The sequence below is a fragment of the Mastomys coucha genome, unplaced genomic scaffold (genome assembly GCF_008632895.1).
Source record: "Mastomys coucha isolate ucsf_1 unplaced genomic scaffold, UCSF_Mcou_1 pScaffold23, whole genome shotgun sequence".
Taxonomy (NCBI): Eukaryota; Metazoa; Chordata; class Mammalia; order Rodentia; family Muridae; genus Mastomys; species Mastomys coucha.
Genome location: NW_022196906.1, coordinates 51,914,664 through 51,932,709, shown reverse-complemented (window position 1 = coordinate 51,932,709; position 18,046 = coordinate 51,914,664). Strand labels below are relative to the sequence as shown.

The 18,046-nt window shown below is 50.1% G+C and overlaps 2 protein-coding genes across 3 annotated transcripts in view; both read left to right on the top strand.

The window, feature by feature from the left end:
- The first annotated feature begins 1,538 nt into the window (after window positions 1-1,538).
- On the top strand, window positions 1,539-15,928 carry Lman1l (lectin, mannose binding 1 like). Of its 2 annotated transcripts, none has more exons than XM_031343119.1 (13): window positions 1,539-2,496; window positions 7,047-7,201; window positions 7,300-7,407; window positions 7,506-7,564; window positions 8,931-9,030; window positions 9,397-9,517; window positions 10,547-10,602; window positions 11,282-11,414; window positions 11,936-12,087; window positions 13,268-13,335; window positions 14,027-14,150; window positions 14,761-14,888; window positions 15,799-15,928. In XM_031343119.1, the coding sequence occupies exons 1-13, from the start codon at window positions 2,319-2,321 to the stop codon at window positions 15,926-15,928; spliced, it is 1,512 nt and encodes a 503-aa protein (XP_031198979.1). In that variant the 5' UTR covers window positions 1,539-2,318. The 2 variants fall into 2 exon arrangements, with proteins under 2 accessions (XP_031198979.1, XP_031198978.1); XM_031343118.1 differs by having other exon boundaries at window positions 15,796-15,928.
- A 915-nt stretch (window positions 15,929-16,843) lies between these two features.
- Window positions 16,844-18,046, top strand: part of Cplx3 (complexin 3) — a 4,574-nt gene continuing 3,371 nt past the window's right edge. The window contains exon 1 of the mRNA XM_031343136.1: window positions 16,844-17,081. Coding sequence (XP_031198996.1) covers window positions 16,918-17,081 — 164 coding nt within the window. The 5' untranslated portion in view covers window positions 16,844-16,917. The remainder of the gene's footprint in view (window positions 17,082-18,046) is intronic.

Sequence of the window (18,046 nt, the reverse complement as noted above, 5' to 3'; positions counted from 1 at the left end):
GCCTACCTCTAGAAATGGCGACCTAAGGAGCCTTCAGAATTCCCCGAGTCTTCAGAATTATTTACTAAATTTCAATGAACTTCCATCGGGGTGGTTTGTTAGAACGCCAAGGAAATGATTCACAATACCTTGCTTGGATAGAGGCCAGAGTCAGGAAACAGCTGTAGGAGAATCCCAACCCTTCCCCCCAGCCCCCCCGCCGCCACACCGCCAGCGTGGAGGTGGTTGAGCATGGCACAGTGATTTCCTTTAGCATGTCCTTTAATGTGTGTATTCATAGCCTGGGCATAATCAGTTTAGCACAGCTCAATCACTACAGCTATTAGAGTACTTGAATTGACTGCTATCGAAAACGAACCTTTACCTGGATGGGAGAATTTGGAGTGAAGGATTCTTACCTTTCAAGAGTATTTTTAATTGTGTAAAGAATAGAATGAAGTGTAGCTCAGTGGTGGGGCTCCCTGGGTTGGATCTCTAGCATGAGAGAACAGAAAGCAGAAGACATGGTGAGGATGTAGCTCAGTTGGAGAGGTCTTGCCTAGAATAAAGTCCTAGGCTTGATCCTCCACACCACATAAAACTGATGAAGAACCAGGCAGGAGAGACAGAAGAAAGAAACAGGTAGGTGGGTCTCTAAGTTTGAGACCAGCTTGCTGTGGGCACCACATTCCAGGCCAGCCAGGGCTACAAAGTGACATTTTGTTTGAAAATAACACACAAAACCCAGCTGTAAGCTGGGCATGGTGGTGTGAACAACTTTAATCCCAGCACTCAGGAGGCAGAGGCAGGCAGACCTCTGAATTCGAGGCCAGCCTGGTCTATAGAGTGAGTTCTAGGACAGACAGGACTACACAAAGAAATACTGTTTCAATGTAAGTTTAAAAAAAATACTGTTTAAACACATAAGTTTAAAAAAAGACAATTTGACAAATGCTGAAACCTTAGAACTTGGTACAGACAAACAAGGTAAGGCCTTGAAGGTCATCCTTAGCTACATAGGAAGCCCTAGGCCAACTTGGGTGACATGAGACCTTGCTTTAAGAAAAGCAGAAGACGTAATGAACCCTCAACTATCCATTTCAACAGTGACCATCCCAGGTCTGGCTTGCATTGTCTGTACCACGTGCTTGTCCCAGGGATAGTTGAGAACAAATCCCAGACATACAAATCCATCCATAAAGCTTTAATGTGTTTCTCCTAAATACTTAAAAACCATAACTCAAATACCTAAAAATTTAACCATAATTCTTTGCTATCATCAAATGCCCGTTGCTCCAGTTTCCCCAGTTGTTTTATATTTTTCCAGTTGGGTTAAAATTAGACTCCAAACAAAATATTTTATATTTTGTAGACTCCAAACAAGATATTTTATAATTTCCATTTGTACTTGTTCTCTCTACATCCTTTTCCTCCCACTGCCACATCCATCTTTAATCCCAGCACTCTGGAGGCAGAGGCAGACAAATCAAGTCCAACCTGGTCTACAGAGCAAGTTCCGGGACAGTCAGGGCTACACAGAGAAACTCTTGTCTTGAAAAACCAAAACAAACAAACAAGTAAACTTCTTTTGTTTTTTAAGAAAACAAAATTTTATTATATTGTCCTGGCTGGCCTGGTACTTGCTATGTAACCTAGGCTAGTCTTATCAAACTCACAGGTGTCCTCCTGCCTCAGCCTTCTGAGTGTTGAGATACAGGCATATGCTACCATGCCCAGCAGCTTTATCTTTTAAGATACCCTTTATTTATGGTTGGCTCAGGGGCTCTGGCAGAAGGAGTTATTGGGTATGGAGGACAACAGAGGGCCACAGCTAAAGAGAAGGGTGAAGGAATGCAGGGCTCAGGGGAGAGGGGTCGGATGAGTAGCCAGAGAGCAGGCTATGCATGTGTTTTTAAGGAAGCAGGATGCAAAGGACTGCCACCCGCAAACACACCAACAGATGAGGAGGAAAGGCCAGGGCAGTAGGAGAGCAGGTCCTGGCACTGAGCGTTCCTGAGCACCCCATCCTCTCACCAGCTGAAGGAGCAGAGGAAGAACAGGAAGATGGCCTAAGCCAAAGAACAGGGACAAAGCTCAAATTGGCTAGGAGCCCAGGGGATAGCCAAGGCTTCAGGTGGAGGTGAGGAAGGGTGGGGCCTGAGATCAGACCTGCAAGAGAAACAGGATGTGTGTATTGGGGGGTGGGGAGCATAGAGCCAAAAGTCTAGATCCTGGAAGGTCCCAGTGTCTCCCTGCCTGACTGTGTGTGGCATCCTATAGCCCATTGTTGGCCTCACAGCCAGGATCCGTCCAGGTGCCCAGAACCTAGCTCCTTTGCAATGCTGGAGACCCGGAGCCTCTCACTTTCCCTCTGTCTCCTTTTCCTACTGCTGGCTCTGCACAGTGCTGAAAGAAGCCAGCCCCATCCTCAACGCAGGTTTGAGTACAAGCTCAGCTTCAAGGGACCAAGACTGGCAGTTCCTGGGGCTGGAATACCCTTCTGGAGCCACCACGGAGGTGAGGAACAAAGGAGGACTTGCCATGCCCAGGGTCCTCCAGAGTGCTAGCGGGCCTGTAGTCAGAGGGACAGTGGATGTGAGGGGCTCTACTCGAGAGAGGTAACATGGGGGCGACAGTGCGTGGCCCAGGACCCTTCCTAGACCTGTCTCCTGCTCCCCATGCCCCACTGCTTTACCTTTCAAGACATCCTTTCTTTGTTCATGGAATTTATTTGTGGAGGACCCAGAGGCACTGGCAGAACTAGCTATTGGGTATGTAGGACAGCAAAGGGTCAGAGCTAAAGAGAAGGATGAAGGAACACAAGGCTCAGGGGAGAGGGGCCAGATAGGTGGCCATAGACCATGCTATACATCCTAGCTCTACCTCACCTACCAGCTTCAGTTTCTCTTGTGCCATTTCTATGCCCCAGGACTTTTTCCCCCCCTTGCTTCTATTTGCAGTCCTCCTCTTCCTCTGACCTCTGATTCTGGACTGTAAACCATACCATGCACATGTACATTCATGGACACACCTGATGTGTCCCAGATGCACAAGAACAAGGCACCTTGAACACAGATAAGCTTCTTTCCCACTGGCTCCATCCCATGGAATGAGAGGTCTGCTGGAAGGGAAGCACTGTATGTCCAGCTGTTTTGTTACAGCAGGTACCAGGCTCTTCCTTTGCCTGTTTATTGGAGGCGGAAGCAGACATGAGTGGATCTTAGCCCACTCATGGTGGTCTGTGCTCAGGGACTTCCAAACCCTGATCTGTCCAATCGTGTCCACGAAGGATCTGTGATGACTTATTAAAAACTATACAATATTTAGGATCTTACAAGTAATAGAAAAGCATCAAAGACTCTGAGTTAGAGTGGAGCAGGAACGGAGTCCAGGAACGTGGTTCATTTACAGAGATATATTGTGAGGTTTACCCAGCCATGAATTTTGTTCAGAGCCTCCTAGCTGGAAAGGCAAAGAGGAAAAGTAGACCGGCTATATATTTCTATCTTAGACTTAAGTTCCAAACAATGGCACAATTCCTGACCAAGATGCTCTAAGATGACAGAAACTTTGATCCTCCTCCACAGAAAGCCAGAGGATAAATGAGACAATGGGCTGTCTCACAGCCACGTGCTGCCTTAGGGACAGGATGGCAGAGCCAGGGCTCTGCTCAGAGCCTCACCAAAGCTAAGGGGTCACAGATCACAAGGGAGAGCAGAGGCATGTCCTCCAAGATCATGAGATATGATTAGTGTCCATCCATTCATCTCCTCGTTGATCAGAGCCCCACCCAGTGCTCCTCTCTGCCCAGCCCAGATGCCCAGGACTGAGTCAGGCTCTAGTCTGGGGTGAAGTCCCAGACACTCCACATAATGATGAGAATGTGAGCTTAGTCAGATAAGCTTACCTCCCACAAGTCTCCTTGGGCTAGGTGTGGTGGTGTAGGCCTGTAATCCCAGCACTCAGAAGGCTGAGACAGGAGAATGAAGAGCTTGAGGCTAGCCTGGGCTGCTTGTCAAGATCCTTTCTTTTTTATAAAAAGAGCTGAGATGGCTCAGCTAATAAAAGCATTTGCCATGTAAGCCTGACTGACAACCTGCTTTTGATTCTGAGAACCCACACTGGAAGAAGACAGCCAGCTATTGAAAAATGGTTGAAAGTTGTCCTCCAGCCTCAGTATATGGGTCTGCATGTGGGCCTACACACACACACACACACACACACACACACACACACATACACGCACACGCACACGCACACGCACACGCACATGCACACATACATTTTAAAGTGTAAAAACAAAAAGAAATGTTGGGCTAGCAATGCTGCTTAGCTGCTGGCAAGTGCTTGTTTGGCACGCAGAAGGCCCTAGGTTAAATCCAAGATCTATATAAAACTAGATGGGATTACAGCCTGTTATCCCAGCACTCTGTAGAAATGAAGTCAGGAGGATCAGGAGCTCGGGGTCATCTTTGGTTATTTAGGGAGTTCTAGGCCAGCTTCATCTATATTATAAAACCAAAACCCCAAAAATGCAACTCCCTTGAAGCAGCGGTGGCTTCCTGGGACTCAGGAACTGCTGTGCTTCCCCACCCACTGCTGGCCTTTGCAGAGCAAACAAGCTGGATTAGCAAGCTCCGGAAAGTCTTGGCAGGGTCTAGGCCTTGGACCAGGCCAGGTTGGTAGACCAAAGTGTTGGAGAGCCAGTTGGAATGGAGCCTTTAGTTCCCCACCTCCAGTTTCTGCCATGTCTGCCTCAGTTTTACTCCCTCTTCTCCCCACCACATGAAGCAACTTGGACATGCCCCCCAGCACCAGGGTAATCCTTGGATATGCCCCCAGCCCCAGGGTAATCCTCGGACATGCCCCCAGTCACAGGGTAATCCTTGGACAAGTCCTTAGCGCCAGGATAGTCTTTGGACATGACCTCCAGTGCCAGGGTAATCCTTGGATATGCCCCCAGCCCCAGGGTAATCCTCGGACATGCCCCCAGTCACAGGGTAGTCCTCTGACATGCCTCCCAGCACCAGGGTAAACCTCGGACATGCTCCCCCAGTGCATGTCCTAGCCCGCATTCTTCCCTCACCACCTTCCAGGCCAAAGCCTGCCTCAGACCTTCTGCCACAGACCTTCCTCTTCCTGGGCCACTCTTGCTCCCTCAGGGGCCTCCCAGCTTGTACTTCTTACTCTCCCAAAGCTGTTGTCTCATGACAGGACACCTGAGTGGAGAGAGTGAACTTTGCACTTCTATAAAATGGTATCTGCTGTTTTGGAGACAGAATCGATGATGGTAGTGGTAGTGGTGGTGGTAGTGGTGGTGGTGGTGTGTGTGTGTGTGTGTGTGTGTGTGTGTGTGTGTGTGTATGTATACATATGCATTAACGCATGCCTGCACATGTGAAAGCTAGAGTTGACATTAGGATAAAAATTCCTCAATTGCTTTTCACCTTTGTTGTTGTTGGTAGTGGTGGTAGTGGTTTTATTTACCCCTGGCTGTCCTGGAACTCACTCTGTAGACCAAGCTAGCTTTGAACTCAGACATCCACCTGCCTCTGCCTCCTGAGTGATGGGATTAAAGGTCTGTGTCAACACTGCCTGGCTGTCTTTTGTTTGTTCATTTTCTTGTTTGGTTTGGTTTTTCAAGACAGGAGAGTTGATACTTTTTTTAAATGATTTACTTATTTTTTGTGCATTGGTATTTTGTCTGTATGAGGGTATCAGATCCCCTGGAACTAGAATCACAGACAGTTGTGAGTGGCCACGTGGATATTGGGAATCCAGGTCCTCCGGAAGAGCAGGAAGTGCAAAAGGAGGAAGGAAGGAAGGAAGGAAGGAAGGAAGGAAGGAAGGAAGGAAGGAAGGAAGGAAGGAAGGAAGGAAAGAAGGAAGGAAAGAAGGAAGGAAGGAAGAGGAAAGAAAGACAAAAGACAAGGTCACTCGCTGAACCCAGAGCTCACTATTCCAACTAGACTGGCTGTCCAGCAAGCCCCCAGGATGCACCTGTCTCTTTCCCACGGGTCTGGGGTTACAAGCCTGGTTTGCACTGCCATGCCCAGCTCCTAGAACCCAATCTGTAGACCAGGCTGGCCTCCAACTCACAAAGATACACCTTGCCTCTGCCTCCTGAGTGCTGGGATTAAAGGCATGCACCATCATCACCTGGCTCATGACCAGCTTTTATGTAAATGCTGGGATCTGAACTCAGGTCCCTCACACTCATACAAGCTCTTTACTCACTGAGCCATCCCCCAGCCCCAGGACAGTCTGATGTAGCCAAAGCCAGCCTCAAGCTGACTACATAGCCAAGGATGGCCTCAAGCTGACTACATAGCCAAGGATGGCCTTGAATTACTGATCCTCCTTCTTCCACCTCCTGAGTGCTAGGATTGCAGGTGTGTAGCACCACACTCATTTTATTTGTTTTTGTTTTTTGTTTTTTTGTTGTTTTTCAAGACAGGGTTTCTCTGTGTAGCCCTGGCTGTCCTGGAACTCACTCTGTCGACCAGGCTGATCTCGACCTCAGAAGTCCATCTGTGGGAGGCAGAGGCAGGCAGATTTCTGAGTTCGAGGCCAGCCTGGTCTACAGTGTGAGTTCCAGGACAGCCAGAGCTATACAGAGAAACCCTGTCTCGAAAAAACAAACAAACAAAAGAAGTCCATCTGCCTCTGCCTCCCAAGTACTAGGATTAAAGGCACCAGTCACCTTTACCACTGCCCGGCAACCACACTCAGTTTTATGGGGTACTGGGAATAGAACCCAGAGCTATGTGTGTAGCTACTTGCTTAGTCTACCAACTGAGCTCCATCCCATGTCCCATAAGATGGAATCTTATAAAAATGGATGGCACAGTGAGGCTGAAGTAGAACACGGCAAAGTACTGGCTCTTGCCACCTTTCCTGGGTAGCATCCAGCTGGGTGCTAGCCCCACTTCCCCAGTAGACTCAGCAGCCAGCCCAGTGTCAAATGACAAAGTCTTGGTGTGAGCTCTTTCCCAGGGCTCAGCTTTTGCCAATGAGATAGAGATGTAGAAAAGAGTTCAGTGGTCCTCATGTGCCCTCCTCCACAGACGCCATTCCAGGCCTAGAGGAAGTGCGGCTGGTTCCATCTATGAAGAACCGGAGCGGTGCTGTGTGGAGCAAGATCTCTGTCTCCTTCCCCTCCTGGGAGGTAGAGATGCAGATGAAAGTGACTGGACCTGGGCGTCGGGGAGCCCAGGGTGTGGTGAGTGGTCCTTACTCATATCTGTTGGGGAAGCAGATGATAGGCCCCAGGTACCTCTGTCCTACAGAGACCCTGACCTGTGGGCTACATATTTGCAGACCCTGTGGTACACCAAGGACAGGGATCAAGTCGGCTCTGTTGTGGAGGGGCTAGCCTCGTGGGATGGCATCGGGATCTACTTCGATTCCTCCACCAATGATGTGCAGGTGGGTAGCCATATCCTGTCCAGCCTCCTGCCTGCCTGTCTTAACCCTAATCCTCACAATCCTCACTCTGCCTGTGGCGATTGTCACCTCCCCCGCAGAACAGCCCTGCCATCCGAGTGCTGGCCAGTGATGGGCATGACCTCCAGGAGCAGTTTGGGTAAGGGTTTGAGAGAACTGGGCCCCCCACCCCCACCCCGCCCCAATCTTGGGCTTAGCAATCACATGTACTTCTTTGCCTAGAGAATCCACCCCTCCTAGACCTGAGACCCTTGCTGATGTCTCATTCTGAGCTCTGCTGCCTCTAGGGACATTTCCCCACCTGTCTGAGCTGGGCCTCAGGAACCAGTTCAGAGTGTGCTTGCTTTTCTAGGCGATGGCCCCATCTTTCTCCAGTCATTTTAGCTCATGAGCCCCAGATGAAGTGACAAAGGTTGGAACTACCATGAGGGTCTCACCACAGACACCCTTATTAAGCAAGGGTTGCTAGGTGAGGACCCTGAGGCCCAGAAAGGCTGGTTAACCTGAGTGGCTACACAGCAGTGCCCAGGGAGGGTCCAGGCACTAGTCATACTGTTGTCTTTTTCTCCCAGATGAGGTGGACTCCTGTCCTTCCCCTGCTGGCTGCCCTAAGTGGCTGGACTGGTTTGTCAGTATGTCTCAGCAAACATCCTTCGGCCCATCACAATTAAGATAATTGCTGACATTTATGGAGTTGGGCTGACTGTATATCAGGCACAGTGCCCAGACGTTTGACATTGTCTTGTGAACCCTCATAACACTGTTATGAGGTAGCTACAATTATTATCCTCATTTTAAAGACAACAGTGCTGGGGTTTGGGGAGGTGTGAGAACTTGCCCAAGGTTATAGTCAGTCAGTCACTGCCTCCAAATTGGCTTCTCTCTGTTCTCTGCTGCCCAGCTTTTGGCTGAAGGTGGTAGCATAGGTCCCATAGTGTGCACCCATGCGCCAGAGAAACTCAGGCTCAACTCTGCTTCTAATTCCCTGAGCCTGCTGAGCCTCCCTGGGGGAAAGGTGAATTAGACAGACTGTCCTTGGCCTTTAGGACAGGTCCCTTAGGGTCTGCCTCAGTCTGAACCTTGGTAGGTTGGGAAAGGGACAAACTGGCCTTGGCCTTGGAGCTTAAGGGAAGTAGAGGGAGGAAAGAAAGGAGGGATGGAGAGGGGGAGGGACAGTGAGATTAGGAGATGAGCTGGAGGTTAGATTTGGAAATTCTGTGGTTAGCCTGGGCCTCTGGCTCTTTGCAGGGCCTCTGGCTCCTGTGAACTCTCAAGTCCCAGCTGACAGTGCCAAGCAGAACTTACTTTCTTATTCCTCCTTCTCCTGCCATGGAAGCAAACTATGGCAAAGGAACCTCAAGGTAGACAACAGGGACTTGTCCCAAGTCAGGTCATCCCATGGGGATGGTGACACTGCAGGCTTGGACAGAGTTGCTCCTGGGGCTGTCCCCCATGGACTAGTCCTTTGGTTCCATGTGGCCTGGCTGCATTCCAATTGTTCAAAGGGATGGAGCTATCCGGGAGCTTGGCTCCTGTCATAGGGACTTCAGGAACCGGCCATTCCCCTTCCGAGCTCGGATCACCTACTGGAGGCAAAGGCTGCGTGTGAGTCACCCTTGCTCTTTCTATGGGAGCCTCTGGTGGGATGGTGAGCTGCAGTGTGAGGGGAGGGTACCTGGTGTTCCAACAGCCCCATGACTGGGACCCATGTGTCACTCACACACTTGTCCTCACAGTCATGTGAGGTCCTTGGTACTCCCAGACCAATACCCACACGTGATCTCCCACCAATACAAAGAATCACAAGGCTCCCATAAGACCAACATCTGCGTCAGTTTCATGCCATTGTGATTCCCAGCTCTGTAATTTCTGCCTTTCCTCAGGTCTGGGGAGTCAGTGAGTCTGAGTAGAGGATAGTCCTTACCCCGGGACCAGGAAAAGGCAGGAGCTCACTCCCTCCATACCCCTCAGGTATCTTTGAGTGGAGGCCTTACTCCTAATGACCCTGAAGAGGTCTGTGTTGATGTGGAGCCCCTGCTTTTAGCCCCTGGAGGCTTCTTTGGGGTCTCAGCAGCTACCAGCACCATGGCAGGTGAGACCCCTACCAGGGAGGTAAGAGTAGAGGGCTTTGTTTAGTGATGGCAAAACCTGATTGCGGCTTCTAAGGTGCCTTTGTAGGCATTAACCACCTCCTCACCAAGTGGCCTGGGCTGGTCACACTCCCTCTCTGGCTTCTCCATCAGGAGGCCACATTGACTTTGAAAAGCTATTGAGGTCTCAGAGGGAGTCTGGGAGTGTAGCTCTTCTGGTGAGTGCTCAAGCAGCATTCAGGGTGCTGGATGCCTTGGTGAATACCTGTGATCACAATAATTGGGATACAGAGGTGGGTGGGGTGGGTCAGGAGTTCACTGTTATCCTCTGCTACATAGCAGATTCAAAGGGCAGCCTGGGATACATGAGACCCTGTCTCACAAAAAAAAAAAAAAAAAAAAAAAAAAAAAAAAAAAAAAAAAAAAAAAAGCCTCAAATGAAATGACACATGAGGAATTTTATAGTCTTTTATAGTCTAGTATCAATATCCAAAAACTCACTTTACTGGATGTTGAAGGCTAGTAAAAAGAGGGACATCACAAGCTACAGTACAGAACTGGAGCAGTGGGGTACCTTGCAATAGAGAGTCCATGGAGGGTCCCACAGTTGAAAAGCAGGCTACAACTGGAGTGTGGGGATCTGTGGATGCCAGGACCTCCATCTTTGGACTCTGGGTACTGGGGAGTCATGGAATGTTTCTGAGAAGCAACATGGTTATAAACATGCTCGGGGAAGCAGCCAGTATGTGCTTGTAATTGCAGTAGTAGCTCTCTTCTGTGTCCTGTGGTCTGCTGCATGGCCCTTGGGTCCCACTCTGGCTGTGTGTGGTTCAACCCTCACATCCCACACACTGTGTATTTGACCTTCATACCTTCCCAATGAAGTAAGCAAGACAAGTAGTAAGTAAACAAGTAAGTAAGTTGCTCAGGGTCGTACAAGCCTCTTGTTTTCCTGACAAATAGTAAGGTCTGGATGGATGGTCTACTGGGTAAAAACCTCCTTATCCCCATTTCATCTGTCCCTCTTCCAGATGACCATGATGTCCTGTCCTTCCTGACCTTCAGTTTGAGGGAACCAGGTCCAGAGGTAATGCCAGCCATGTATGTCTGCCTGGTAGAGGTAGCTCAGAGACCCGGCCCTCCTCAACCACCTCCACTCACAGTAGACCTACTATCCTGCTTCTAATCCCAGCTAACTCTCTGAGCTCTACTCAAGTCAGACCTTGGGCTGGACAGTGAAGGGGCTAGGGTTTGTCTTCTAGGCTTCCCAGGTGGCATACACCATTAATCCCAGCAATCAGGAGGCAGAGGATGGATTTCTGTGAGTGCCAGGCCAGGACTGCACAGTTAGGACCAAGAAAGCCCATGGTGGGTAGGGGGCGGAGAGTGTGGTAGAAGGTGGGAAGGTGGGGAAAGGGCTGGAGGGGAAGAGAAGGAACACAAAGGAGAGGTCTGAAGGATGCAGGAGAGGAGAGAAGGATGCCTGGAGGAGATGAGCTTAAAGGAACACCATACCTAAAGGCTTAAAATGACCAAGGACCTCGGCTCACCGTGGGTAGAGAAGGATATGAGGATGTGGTAGGCAGAGTGCTTATGTGCAAGCTGCAGGCCTCTGTTGGGACATGGTGGTTGAGCTGTGGGTTCCTCCTTGGTCCTGTGTATATGGGTAGGGAGGAAGACTGGGCTCCTAGGGCCTGAGGGAAGGCTGCCCCTCACAGTTCTCCCTCACAGCATTTGCCTTTGAGGTTTTTGTCTTCCTCTTCCAGGAAGCACCCCAGCCATTCATGGAAGAGGAGCAGTTGCACCTGGCCAGGAAGCTGGAAGAACTGAAGGCAAGGCTGGCCCTGGGCACCAGAGAGAATAGCATACCACCACTGAACTCTGAAGCCCAGGAAGAAGGTAAGTCCCTGGGAGCAGGCAGGTAGGGCCATAGGATGTTGTAGGGCCGTAGAACACCATCCTTCAAACCAGAAGTCCATTAACCAGTGGAGACATGGAAACCCAAGGGGGCTGTATCTAAGCCAACCTGGGCTGAGCCTTCTGACCCACTCCCACCTGACTTTCTCTCTCTCTCTCTCTCTCTCTCTCTCTCTCTCTCTCTCTCTCTCTCTCTCTCTCTCTCTCTCTCTCTCTCTCTCTCTCTCTGTGTGTGTGTGTGTGTGTGTACCACAGCATTTGTGCAGCAGTCAGAGGATGACTTTGTGAAATTGATTCTCTCCTTCCACCTTTATATGGGATCTGGGGACCTTACATTGTCAGGTTTCCCTGAAAAACACTTTTCTGTTGCTCACCCTGCTTGCTGGCCCCCCAAGACCCATTTTCCAGGGGAAGTCTTAGAAGAAGAATACACAGTTCCTCATGCTTCACTCCAAAATGGGATTAACTGCCCTACTCAAGCAATCTCCCTGCCCCACACCCAGGGGAAAGGTTCTTTAATCTGGAGGATACGCTGGGCAGACAAAGCCAGATCCTGCAGGCCCTCCAGGCTCTCTCCAGGCAGATGAACCAGGCTGAGAGGCAGTGGAAACAGCAGCTGGGGTCTACAGTCCAAGTCCGGCCTGAGGGAGGCTGGGTGAGTTACCCTGGGCCACCCTGGATTCCACCCAAGGGCTTGAAAGAATAATGACAGTCTAGCTCTAACCTCACCCAAGCTTTGTGGGGGAAAGGTGGGCAGGTCACAGGATGCAGCAGGGTAGTATGCAAGAGGGCACTGCCACATAGCAAATGCCCTGGAGCCACAGACTGAGCTGCAGAGAAGAGATGCCAGGTATTTGGAATCTGGTCTATAGACAAATGGCAGAAATAGACTAGGCGCTAATTTGCATGTGGCTTCACGTGTGATTTGCATAAGACTTGCTCAAATGCTCAGTTGCACCAGCATCCTCATTTCATCTCTGCTGCCACCCTGGCTCCTTCCCCAGGTGTCATTCCCTAGGACATGCTCCAACTTGGGGAGTGAAAGCTAAATCCAGCCAAAGTGCTGGGTAGTGGTCAGGGGGAGCCAGTTGCTCTGCCAGCCCAGGGTTTAATCCTTTGTCCTCAGTCCAGGACAGCCTAAGCTAGGCAGCTGGAGGGACACAGAGGAGAGAGGCCCACACTCCAGCTATTTCTGATCTTCCTTCAGGCCCTGGACCCCTCTTGCCTGATTCCACTCACCCTCAGAAACATCAGCTACCTCCCCAGGTCCCTCTGCCAGACTTGGGGCCATGTTCTGGATTTTAACCAGTGCTGGCCCACGGTTTAGGAGAAAGGCACAGAGAGGATTGGGTTGGGCTTCTGCATCCCCGAGAAGGAGTCAGGGACATGCTTTAAGAGGAGAAGGATTTGTGGAAAGCCTCGAGGGCCCTTTGGGGAGAAACATCCCAGCTTTGTTATAGAAGGAGGGTCCTCTATAAGCCCAGATGAACAAGTGCCAGAGGAATTCAGTGTGTCCAAAAATAAGGGTGTAGTGGCCATTTAATAAGGTTTTTGGGAGCGGGGCAGTGGTGGTGCACGCTTTTAACCCCAGCACTTGGGAGGCAGAGACAGGCAGATTTCTGAGTTCGAGGCCAGCCTGGTCTACAGAGTGAGTTCCAGGATAGACAGGGCTACACAGAGAAACCCTGTCTCGAAAAACAAAAACAAAACAAAGCAAAGCAAAGCAAAACAAAAAAAGGTTCTGGAAGAAAAGTAATTAGGTATCTGTGGGAAAGGTGACTCTGAGGAGAGGGGCACTGTCTCTGGATACTAGATAAGAGCTGGCCCTCCCATAGAACACTGCCAAAGTCAGCACCCTGCTCTATGGACAGCGGACACTGATCCAGGCCCTGCAAGAGATGAGGTAAGAGATAAGGAGGGTATTGAGAGAGGGAAGAAAATATCCTCCATCATCCTGTCTCTATCAGAAATTTCTGCCCCAATGCTGGGGATACAGGGACGTACAGCAATACCTGGCTTTTTATGTGTGTAGTGGGAATACGAACTCCGGCTCTTGCTTTGCAAGCACTTTTACTCACTAAACCATTGCCCCAGCCCTCAAGCGTATATATTTTGATTGAGGTTCTTAGAGGAAGCACATAGCCAAGATGAGGCTCTTCGGAGGAAGCGGTCTGAGCTTGTTTTGCCTCTAGTCTCCCTGAATCTTACTCTGGCACACCCATGCCTATGCAGTCCCCTATGGAGCTCTGGGATGGGAGATCCCATGCTCATTATGGGTTCGGTGGATGTACATTTTCCATCTTGGTGCATGGGATGTTAATTTCTCTGGGATAGAGATGAAAGGCAGAGTCCAGGGAGCCTGGAACATAGATAGACACTTTTTAGAGAATTCTTTGTATAAGCTAAAGTTGTCTCAGGTTCTAGGTAGAAGTTTTAAAGTAAAAACACCAACTCCCAAGGCAGGACTCTATAGATAATATTTATTCTTTACCATGTGCTGACCATGGGGGATTATGGGAAAAGATTAGATAATTTGGGTACAACCAAAAATAGTAATAGATCATCTTGATCTCCACGCCCTACCACACCACTAGGGAAGCAGCTGCCCGGATGGCTTCAGGAGCACAAGTCTTCTACTTGCCTGTGGGCACTAAGCATCACTTTTTTGAGCTGGAACAGATCCTCAGCCTCCTGCAGAAGGATCTCCGGGGTCTGGTGGTAAGAAGTGGTAGATGGTACAGGGGGCTCACCCTTGAGGTCTGGTCTCTCCTGCTCTTCTCCCAACCCTCCTGCAGCTCAGATGCATCTGTGTAGGACCCCTGACAGGCACCTATGTGTGCCTGCACATGGGCACAAAGGACACAGATCTCATCTATGCACTCTCTTGCTCAGGAGGAAGGCCCATCATTCAGCACTACCCAGAGACCTTGGTCAGCCCACCTCGATGACCAGAAAGCAAGTGGGGTAGACCACGCCAAGAGCCACTCAGATTCAGTGGCGGCGTCAGTGTTCCCTGGGTCCCTGTCCCTCCTTGCTCTTTCCCTTGCCCTCACTTTCAGCATCCATTTCTCCTCCCCTCTCGTCTGTTAAGCTTTTAGTCTGTTGCTGACTCCAGGACCTATGTCTTATGAACTATTCCCACAAATGGATCCATGTGAGATTGGAAGATGCAGCTTTGGACACTGCCCTTTTTCCAAGTTCCCTAGATGACAGCCAAGATGGCCCAAGCCTGAGGGAGATAAATAGGGACCATGCAAGGCTTAGACTCCAAGTCCCCTCCCCTCACCTGGGTTATAAGCTGAGGCAGGGTCTCATACTTCCCTTTCAGAAAAAGACAGCCAAGGCCCCCCGCCCATCTGGCTGGCTCCCAGGATTCTCCACATGTCTGCGGACCAGCATCTTCCTGTTCTTCCTCCTAATCCAGACTGTAGGCTTCTTCTGCTACATGAACTTCAGGTGGGCCTGCCCACGGGCAGGACTCTCATTCTACCGGTATCAATTTGGTTCTGTTGAACTTGAACATCTACAACTGTAGAACTTGAAATCGGGGACTCCAAGGCTCAGACAGGAGCTACCCACTTCACCAGAGGGCTGGGAGCAGAACGTAGACCAGGGATGCATCATTTGCCAAGCACAGACACCTTCTCAAGCCCCAGTCCCATCTGGTCCTGCCCCACCGAGCTCACTCTAGAGTGAGCATCTGAAAACTGATAGTCAGACCTTATGTTGCCAGTGCTATGGTGGCTGGAAGCTTGGAGAGTTGGGGGAAAAGCAATTCATTCATCTTTAGGGTCGGGTTGGGAGTGGATGGGGAATCAAGGAATTGACCTGGAAAAGATATTTGATTTGGGTCATTAAAGTGACTAAGAGTTTTTCAGCCTGACAGGATGGGTAAGAGGCATTGATGCAGACAGCATCAGAAAAAGCAGGGGGGTATTAAAAAAAAACCTTTAGGGAAAAAGAAGTCAGCCATTGAGTACTGTGGAAGTAAAAGGCAGGGCCTGTTTACAAGATTGGGCAAGGAGTCTGGGTGCTCTGGATTAGAAATGAATGTCTTTAATCTCAACTCTTGGAAGGCTGAGGTAGAGGGATGCTGAAATCTGGACAAACCTGGGCTGGCTGCAGAGTGAGATCTTGCCTAAAACAAAAACAAAAGAAGAAAACCTATACATAGAAGTGCAACTCTGGCACTAAACCACCCAGATAGACTTCAAATGCCAGGGTGAAATGGGGACTATATGGCACATCAAGGGAGCCACGGAAGGTCCCAGAATGTGGCAGCCTATCACACACTGGGTCTTGTGAAACAAGTGTGATTCTTGGTCTCAAAAGGGAGACTCAAGTAATGTTTTCTCTCTCACAGCAGGCAGAAGCTGGACAAGAGGTTTCAGGAGTACCTGTCCACAGGAAGCCTTTCTCTAGAGCCTGCATTACCCATCCCTAGGACAATAGGGGTTCTGAGGAGACAACCCATCTCCCCCAGCATGCAAGCCTGAGTCAACTCAAAGCCATGTCTTACTAGGAAAAAAATGGGGGATTTAGCCAGTGCCCACATCTTAGCTTTTGGCACACCCATCATATTAAAGGTGATTTTCCTCTTGCTGTCTTGATACCCTCATTTATCTTCCAGCCTCACATAGTCTCTACTCCTCACCCCCTACTTTCTCTGGGTGGGTATCATGAAGGCTAGCAGGCAAGGAGGCCAAAAGCCAGATACCCCATACCCTTTCCCTCTGGATTACTGAAGCGAAGGGAGATAACTGCAAAATTCTGTCCCTAAACTCATCAATGACAAGGACAAGTCCCTGTGTTTCCTTCTGGCTCATCTTTTCAGTACCCCCAAACAACACTCCCCTTCCCCAACTCCCTGAGGCTCTAGGGACAGCAGGGCAGACACGTGACAAAGGAACTGAGCACAAACTCACCGAACCATATAACTGGGATTCCTGCTTGCGCTTCTGAGGTCTCACCCACTTCCCAGCCTTGAGCACTTTGAGGTAGATGCTAGGGTCAGCAGATTGGAGGTGGGGGTAGGAGGAGGACGGAACAGGTATGTAAGGCTGGGGGTATATTTGCCGCTTGCTGCTACAGGGCGCTCCAAGCTGAAGTCCTAGTCCTCGATGACCCAGGAGAAGAGGGTCATTGGAGGGTATGAAGCAGGAATCAAGGCACACTTCAGCGCAGCCCCTTCTCCCAGGGCAGCGACCCCACCACCGCAAGCCCTAATCAGCTGTCAGCAGTAGCCAGCAGAGCTTTGCTGGCGCTAAAGAAGGCACGTGGGAAAGGCGGGAGTGAGGAGCAGGCACGTGGTCCAGGCTTCTCAGCCCCGTGCATGCCCCCCGCCCCCCGTGAGGAGGGTTTTGGAAAGGTAGGGACCAGTGCACAAAGCGTGGGGTGCGAGCTCGCAACCGGAGCTGTCCCCGGGACTTAGTGCTGAAGTAGGCGCTGACGAACCAGGCGTCTGGTGCGGTGGCCAGAGAAGACCATGGCGTTCATGGTGAAGTCCATGGTAGGTGGCCAGCTGAAGAACCTCACCGGGAGCCTGGGGGGCGGCGAGGACAAGGGGGATGGAGACAAGTCTGCAGCCGAAGCACAGGGCATGAGCCGAGAAGAGTACGAGGAGTATCAGAAGCAACTGGTGGAGGAGAAGTAAGTGGAATCCCTTCTTCACTCATGTGACTCCCCCACAAATACAATCACACTGCTATACCCACCTCTGGGTCAGAGATCCTCTCTACTTCTTCTAAACATAGTAAGAGAGCAAGAGGTGCTCTTTGGGCTGCTTTTACAGCCATCCCATTTCAAATCCAGGACCCTGTTCCAGCTTCCTCCTCTGGCTTAGAGGGAGTTGGGGGAAGGGTGAAGAGTGTGGCAGGATTGGGGATGGGGTGGGGGAGGGTGCACGTGCATCTCTGATGAAATAGGTAATCCCTTAATCCGATCTGGTCTTAACTGCATGTATTCCAACTGGGTCTCCTCTGAGCCTGAGGCCGCAAGAAAAGTACTTTTCATCTGGCAGGGCTCAGAGTCATGGGGACAGATCCATGATGGGGTATTCAGAGATACTGAGCCTACTCTATGCAATGGTTCTAGGGCAGAGTGGAGACAGAGAGAGCTAGGGTCTGAACTTTGGGGTGAGGTTGTTTGCTTCAGATCCCTCCTTTGCTTACTAGCTGAGTAACTTTAGAAAAGTCATTTAACATTTCTGTGACTCATTTCTCCTTCTGGAAAATTGGAAGTGGTAATCACAATACATGCTCTATATATCTGTGAGGACTGACTGACTTAATGCCCATTAACCCTTTAGTTCAGCACCTGGCACATGGCAAATCTTCATGATATGTCAGCTATTGTCATTTGACTTAATCCCGGTTGTTTTGTGAGTTGCAGTTTCTCATTTCCCACTTTACAGAAGCGGAAGGTAAATGGCATCAGTGATATCATGAATCAAGTTCAGACTGCCCTCCACACACCCTTGCACTCATAACCTCATGCCCCCTCCACACAGCTTGTCAGAGAAGCAAAGACAGACTTGAGTCAGAGATTGCAAAAGCTCTACAGAGAGAGAGAATGTGTGTGTGTGTGTGTGTGTGTGTGTGTGTGTGTGTGTGTGT